The sequence below is a fragment of the Carlito syrichta genome, unplaced genomic scaffold (assembly GCF_000164805.1).
Source record: "Carlito syrichta isolate Samal-C Ts95f unplaced genomic scaffold, Tarsius_syrichta-2.0.1 Scaffold290822, whole genome shotgun sequence".
Lineage (NCBI taxonomy): Eukaryota > Metazoa > Chordata > Mammalia > Primates > Tarsiidae > Carlito > Carlito syrichta.
This window is the reverse complement of record NW_007234918.1, coordinates 84347-92565: the sequence shown is the minus strand read 5'-3', so window position 1 is coordinate 92565 and position 8219 is coordinate 84347. Positions and strand designations below refer to the sequence as shown.

Sequence of the window (8219 nt, the reverse complement as noted above, 5' to 3'; positions counted from 1 at the left end):
ACTCCAGCCTGGGCGACAGAGTGAGACTCCAACTCAAAAAATACATACATACATACATACATACATATATATATATATATATATAGAGAGAGAGAGAGAGAGAGAGAGAGAGAGAAATTTCCTAATATCATCAAATATCTGATCAGCGTTTTCTGATTGTATCTCTTTTTTCCAGCTAGTTTGATAGAATTGGGATTCAAATAAGATTTATACATGTACTTTGTTGATATGTCTGTTCATTCTCCTTCAATCTATAGTTCTTCCTCCATCTCTCTCTGTTTTGTTTTGTTTTTGCCTGCAATTTAGTTGTTGAAGAATCCGGGTCATGCATCCTTTAGTTTCCCAGTTTAGGTTTTGCTAATGCCATCCCCATGGTGTAACTTAATCGCATCCTTGTTGTCTCATGTATTTTCTATACATTGTTAGATCTGATGCACCCATAACTACTGGATTCAGGTTGGACCTTTGTGCATGACTATCTCCTAGGTGGTATTGCCTTCTTCCATCAGGAAGCACTTTGTGTATCTTTTCATGACATAGGCAGTCATGGAAAATTATGGCAAAATGATCATATTTTAATTATAACTGGCATCTTTATTTATTTATTTTTTTTAATTATTTTTTTTTTTTAGTTGGAGTCTCACTCTGTCGCCCAGACTGGAGTGCAGTGGCCGCTCCTGGCCACTGCAGCCTTGACCTACTGGGCTCCAGAGATCCTTCCGCTCAGCCTTCCAAGTAGCTGGAACTACAGGTGCACGCTACCACGCCCGGCTAATTTTTTATTTATTGTAGAGATGAGGTCTCGCCAAGTTGCCCAGGCAGGTCTCGAACCCGCGGGCTCAGGCAATCCACTCACCTCAGCCTCCCAAGTCACGGGATTACAAGCTGAGCCACCGAGCCCGGCTCATCTTTATTTATTAATTGGAAGTTTATAGAGACCTTCCCTTCCTTTAAGCTATTTTTCCATAGGCAGTTCATCTATTTCTGTATTTTTGGTTCTGTTCTTTTCATCTATTCATGTGCCGATGCTATACTATTTTTATGATAGAGGCTTTGTAATCCATTTTAATACCTGATTTTAATATTTGGCAGGGCTAGCCTTTGTTTTCCTGGCTATTCTTATTTGTTTTTCCAAATGAACTTTATACAGAAAATACATAGGACAACAAGGATGATATAAATGTACGAGGGGGATCTCCCCAAAAAACAAAATTATCTTTTGGAGAGCCAGGCCCCTTGTAGTACAGGGTTCCCTAGTGTAGTTGTAAGAGGCTGTGTTCAACTTCAGTGAGTTGTTTGGTTTTTTTTTAGATTCTTTCAGTGCATTTGCCCATTTCATCATGGGTGATTTACGAGTGCACCTGCCCACACTGCACTGAGTGTTCAGCAGTTTTGACCAAAACCAGCAGACCCCCCATGCCCCACTCTCCCTATTCACCCGATCTCACCCTAAGCGATTTTTTTTGTTTCCCTGGATAAAAAAAAGTCCTCAAAGGGAAACGTTTTGCTGATGTGGAAGAGATGAAACAAAAAACAGCAGAAGCACTAAAAGGCATCAAAATGGATGAGTTTGAAAACTGTTTTGAGTAGTGGGAAAAGCATCTTGATAGGTGCATTGCAACCAACAGAGAGGACTTTGAAGGAGACTGAAGTGTAAACATGTAAGAATAAGTACACCATTTTGTATAAGTAAATTTCAGGGTTTTTAGGAGTCCACCGTTATACATGTATAAAACTACCATTTTGTTATTGAGAGTAATATGTTGATAATTTAGACCAGGAATGGCAAATTTGTTCTGTAAAGAGCCAAGTAGTATTTTCAGCTGTGCAGGCTGGGTGGCCTCTGCTGTTGTAGCCAAAAGCACCCACAGATAATACATAAACAAGCAGGCGAGACTGATTGGACTTAAGTAAAACGTTATTTACAGAAGCAGCTGAGTGGATATGAGACACAGACTGTAGTTAGTCTTAGTTGAGTTGAAGGCAGTAGCATACCAGTAAATGTTTAAAACCAGCTTTTGGAAGAGAGGAGGGAACTGTGATCGGTAGTGTTTGCCTACTTACATGGCTGATTTCAAGCTACAAACTTACATCACTGAGTAGGAGGTCAAAACAGATGCACAGTTGCCTGCCATTAAGTTGTCTTTTTCGTCATGCAGATACGCTAGATCAAATAACCTCAAGAGCAGAGACGAACCGGGTGTTGTGGCTCACGCCTGTAATCCTAGTACTTTGGGAGGTGGAGGCAAGGGAATTGCTTGAGTCCAGGGAATTGCTTGACCTCATCTCTACAATAAACCAAAAAAATTAGCCAGGTGTGGTAGCGCACACCTGTAGTTCCAGCTATTTGGAAGGCTGAGGTGGAAGGATCGACTGAGCCCAGCAGGTCGAGGCTGTGGTGGCTGTGAGCATGCCACTGCACTCCAGCCTGGTCAACAGTGTGATTCCAACTCAAAAAAAAAAAAAAAAAGAGCATAGATGATACTAGAACAAAACAATTAGGATCTGATGGGTTTGGGATATTTATTACCTTTGTTTTTTACTATGTTATATGATTATAAATTTAGATGATTTAATATTGCATTATGTCTATGTTTAACATCTGACTCACAATGTTTCTGAAAATATAATCATTGACTCAGTGTGTGCCTATTCTCACACTCCCGAGTCGGAAGGAGGACTTGGTTGTGGAGGAGAAGACCTAAATAGGTCAGCAAGGACTGGGTTAATTAAGGAATACGGCCTCAAGGGAAAACTTACAAAAGTTGCAAAACCTTACTGACCAGCTTGCAAGAAGCACCTGATCACTGTTAAGCAATTCCGCACATCAGTAACCACCAACAGTTATTTTGAGTAATTCCACAGGTAACCTGTTAGCACAGTAAATGCCAGCCAGCTGCCAGCCCCCAGCACAGTCTTACAAAACTGCCAAGAAGCCCTGCCTCCTTGCAGACAGCAGGCAGCCTCCCCTGTGCCCACCTCTCTTTTGCTGCGTACCTTTATGTCTCCCCTTCCTTGAATCTGCCTTTCTTGATTCCCCACTGTCTTGGTTCATCCCTCCGGCCCCAGCTAGCCATTCACACGACCATGATCGAGAATTTCAGTTTAAGAAATTGCCTGTTAAATAAAAAATAATATGGGAGAATAAAAGCAAGATGTATAGAGAATTGTGTTAACACACAGCCTTTGCACTAACCTTGCTCATCTGTTTTAATAAGAACCTGAAAACATAACTTGATTTATTTAAGTGGGAGTTGGTCCCATGTCAAAGGTGCTTTGTGGCCGGGCTCGGTGGCTCAGCCTGTAATCCCAGCACTTTGGGAGGCCGAGGAGAGTGGATTGCCTGAACCCGCAGGTTAAAGACCCACTTGGGCAACTTGGTGAGACCTCATCTCTACAATAAATCAACAAATTAGCCGGGCGTGGTAGTGCACGCCTGTAGTTCTGGCTACTTGGAAGGCTAAGGTGGAAGGATCACTGGAGCCCAGCAGGTAGAGGTTGCGGTGGCCAGGAACGCGCCACTGCACTCCAATCTGGGCAACAGAGTGAGACTCCAACTAAAAAAATAAATAAATAGGTGTTTTGCTTCTTGGTTCTTTAATCTCAATTTTTAAGTGAGAATTATGACATAAATTTAGGTCAGTAAATTCTGTCACTGTGTCACATACAAAAATAAGTGTACTTACTATTTGATTTTTTTTCCCTTAAGGCATAACGGTGTCACCTGACGAAGAAAAAAATTTGAATCGTTATGTACAAGTGTTAGAGAACCTGATACTAAGTGTCCCCACAAGGGAGCCAGGCCTTGAGAAAAGACAGAGCACTCCCAAAAATGCTCACTCTGTGGGGCCAAAGGAGCCCAAACTCAAGGAGCTCTTTACTCATGGAGAAGCGTCAACTAAGAACGATGTGTTCATCAGCCCTGTCAGCAAAGAAACCACCTCTCTCTCTACTAGAGGCTTCACCCCGGAGATAGAGAAGAAGAAACACACTGAAAGTCCTGCATTCTGGTCGATCAAACCCAACAATGTGTCCATTGTTCTACGGACAAAAGAACCATACATCGAGAATGAAGAGCCTGAGCCTGAACCAGAGCCAGAGCCACGTATGAAACAAGCTGAGGCAGCAACGCCGTTGCCAAATGTCACTGAAGCCCCCACCAGTCCAGAGGCCGTGTCGGGCAGACCGCTTGTCCCCTCCTTCAGCAGGGGCACTGACTCTGAGGCCACGACAGACTCAGAGGATGTCCCTCAGCTCTCTGGCGAATCTGAAATAGACAAGCTGGAAGAACCAGTATTGGGACAACACCCACAGATTTTGAATAGTGATGACATTTTGAGAAAAATTTTGGACGTGAATTCACAGGTGCAGCAGGCACTTCTGAGTGACAGCACCAACCCAGAACACAGAGAGGACATTCAGGCCGCCAAGGAGCAGCTGAAACGGAGCCTCGCGCTAGCTGTGGCAGCAGAACACAAACTACAGACGATGTACAGATCCCAGGCATTCTCACCTGGACGGGCCAGCAGCAACATCGACAACACTGAAGCTGTTATCAACATGCTGTATTATTCTAGATCTAAACTCCACGAATATTTAGATATTAAGTATGTTCCACCAGAGATGAGAGAAAAAGCTATTACAGTATTAAATACCTTGAAACAAATATTATGTATAGGCCAAGCTGAAACTAAAAACCTTATTAGGAAGTTACTAAACAATAATATAAAAATTTTAAACCTACTCGATATTCCATGACAAAGTTGATTGAAGCAAACTGCATTCGTTCACAGGAGAAATAAGCATATTAGTGATTTCAAAAGTTATATTAAAAATGTTCTGTTGAAGTTCAATGTGCTAACATCTTTATATGTCATGAGTTATGAAGAATTATTTGTATGCACTAAAATCCTAATAATTTAAAATAAAATTTTGGTTCAGGAGTTTGTAGTATTTTCTCATTTTAGTTAAAAAGTTGTGAAGCACTAATCTTTGTAAAAAGTTTAAACTTTCATTTTACTTGATTAAATTCACTCATTTGAGGAGTTGAGAGACCATGTGCACGCTCTGTATAGCTGGTTTTAAATAATTGCATATACATAAAGTGTTCAGTTTTCAGGTATATGCTCTTTGTTACTCTTGCAGAGAATCTGGGTTTCTGTCTGAATGGCCTCCTTGGGGCTTGTGTCAGAACTTTTATTTGTCTATGTGTGCACATACTTTGAAGTACGTCCCTGTGCTTGTACTGTTAAGCACCTTCAGAGTATCAGTAAGGAACTGTAACCTAGAGAGGGAATGAAGCCATTGTCACTTAGCTCCTCCTGTTGTTTGTCTGTGTACATGCACGTTGAAGCTTTGCTAATCTTTTGCCAGGGGATATGACTGACACCATGAAGGTTACCTTGTAATATAATGATAGTTCAGGTCATTCTGTTTATGATTTGACCAGTACTATATTCAAATTGACTTATGTATTCATTCATCAAGGCAGTCATTTATAATTTGATAAAGATTTATGGACTATGTGCAGGGAAAGCTGCTAGGCTTTAGGGATACAAAGATAAGACCTACTTCCTTCTCTTTTTGAGATTATATATAGCAAGAAAGATAGATACTAAACAAATAATTTCAGCAATTTTAAAATTGCAGTTGTGACCAGTTGTTATGAGGGTGTGATATATTTGACCTCACTTCAACCAAGAATAATGGGAAAGCTGCCTGAGAAAATAGTGGATCCAGGGAAGTATGAAAGATCAGGGGTGTGTAAGGGGAAGGAGTGTTCCAGGCGGAGGGAACAGCGTTTGTGAATGAATGCTCTGAGCCAAGGTGAGGATGGCAAGTTCAGGAAATGCCTGGAGAAGGAAGAGCACCCAGGAGGACTCTGGTGACATGCACTGGTCAGAATAGGTCCTGCGGGGGCCCTATGAGCATGTTGAGTATGTCAGCCTTTGTCTCTTGATCCATGAGAAGCCATTCATGAATTTTTTTTGTTTTGAGTTGGAGTCTCACTCTGTTACTCCCTGGAGTGCAGTGACATACTCACAGCCCCCACAGCCTCGACCTGCTGGGCTCAAGTGATCCTTCTGCCTCAGCCTTCCAAATAACTGGGACTACAAGCATACACTACCATGTCTGACTAATTTTTTGATTTATTGTAGAGATGAGGTCTCACCAAGTTGCCCAGGCTGGTCCCAACCCCTGGTCTCAGGCAATCCTCTCACCTCTGCCTCCCAAAGTGCTGGGATACGCCGTGAACCACTGTGCCCAGCCCATTCGTGGATTTTAAGAAAAGTACTGGTATGATCAAATGGTGTTTTACCACAACCACTTTGGTTGCAGTTTTGGAAGGAGGCTAATTAGAAGTGCTCAGACACAGACCAAATTGGGCTCAAGTCAATGGAAGACATGGCAATTAAGACATAGACTCGACGGCACCTGGGAACAAAAGGATGCGAGGATTGCCCTGGCAGCAGGTACCAACCCTTTTCACAGCCAGCTGTTTCGCGAAAAGGGTTGCCAACTTCGTTTCATAACAACACTCTTTACTGTGGTTCAGTTCTAAAAATAATTTGACAATGGGAAATTCCACATACTTGCAAAAGTAAACTATAACATAATGAACCCATATACCTGTCCACATACAGCAAACAAACCAGCCTCAGAGAGACAGGTGCTCCAGAACACAAGATTTTATTTAGGAATAAGAAAGGGTGTGAACTGGGGTATGCAAGCCGTGAAAACCATAAGTACGCACCCCAGGAATTAGGCCAAAGCGACTTTTTAGGAGAAAGAGAAGTCCACGCAAACTGCCTTAACAACTTAACAAAGCTCTCGGGAAGAGAGAGCCCTTGGTGCCACTGTCCTGGTCAGAGTTCTTCTGAAATGCTGAAGGCCAAGGAAGCTCCTGGGATAAGCTCTGATCACAGGGCACTGCGAGACTACAGGCACTTCGAGAATGTACGCATGAGGGCCTCCTAAAATCTCCCACTCCCGGCTAGGCCCAGGCTTTGGCATCCGCTGGGATAGTGTTAAGGCCACACCCCGCCATCTGGTTTCCACATCACCCACTGATAACCTGTCATGCTTCATCTGTGCCCACTCTCTTCCCCTTCCTGTTGTGTTAAGTCCCAGATACTTTATCATCTCGTCAGTAAAAGTATGACAATGTGAAGGTCTACTTTAAAAAAAAAAATAATTATCACACATAAAAATTGAATGATTTTTAGTATCATCAAATATCTAGTCAATGTTCAAATTTCCAACTGTCTAATAAGTTTTTAAGTTTAGAGTTTGTATGAATCAAGATCAAATAAAGCTCACACACTGAGACGAGTTGATTTGATTCATAAACCTGTTTTAACCTAAAGATATCTTTCCACCTCTTTCTCTCCCCTTGAAGTTTATTTCTGGGAGAAATTGGTCATTTGTGCTAGAGCTTCCCACAATAAGGCCTTTGCCACTTGCAGCCCCGTGGTGCAGTCAGCATGTTCTCCTGTGCCCTGGGTTCTCTGGAAGTTGGTAGTTAGATAATCTAGAGAGGTTTCATCAGACCGAAGTTTGTTTGTTTGCTTGTTTGCTTTTCACAAGATAGTGTGTTATTCTTCCATCTGGTTGTATCTCTTTTTGTCTTTTAGCAGCTTTTGAAGATCCTTGCCAGGACAGAAAAATTGATGAGGTGATTCAGAGTGGAGGCAGCAACTCTTCCTCTTCTTTCTCTCCTCTGTCATCTGGTCCCCCAGTAGTCTCATGTGTATTGGAAAGTCATCAAATGCTGAATCTTTCTCTTAATGATTAGTTCATAGAATCCTCCAATGATGACCTATTTTTAAATGAGTAGCCATTTTTAAAGCAATTTTAGATTTACAGAGAAACTGACCAGAAAGTCCAGAGTTTTTACCATCTCCCTCTCCCCCTGACAGTTCCTCCTATTATTTGCATCTTGTGTTAGTGCAGTCCATTTGTTACCACTGATGGACCTACACAGACACATCATCAGCACCGAGAGTTCGCACTTGGTGTTTTGCAGTCTATGCACTTGGACAAATGATAATGACACATGTCCACCATGACCGTATCACACAGAGGAGTTTCACTGTCCTAGGGAATCCTCCGTGCACCAGCTGTTCATGCGTCCCTCTTCCCCAACCCCGGCAACCACTGCTCCTTTCACAGTCTCTATAGTTTGCCTTTTCTAGGACGTATAGACAAGTTGAGTATCC

At 42.3% G+C, this 8219-nt stretch overlaps 1 protein-coding gene across 1 annotated transcript in view; it reads left to right on the top strand.

Annotated features, from left to right (window-relative positions):
• The window catches only part of SPESP1 (sperm equatorial segment protein 1), a 15936-nt gene extending 10996 nt beyond the window's left edge, over nucleotides 1-4940 (top strand). The window contains exon 2 of the mRNA XM_021710603.1: nucleotides 3710-4940. Coding sequence (XP_021566278.1) covers nucleotides 3710-4758 — 1049 coding nt within the window. The 3' untranslated portion in view covers nucleotides 4759-4940. The remainder of the gene's footprint in view (nucleotides 1-3709) is intronic.
• The last annotated feature ends 3279 nt before the right edge of the window (nucleotides 4941-8219 follow it).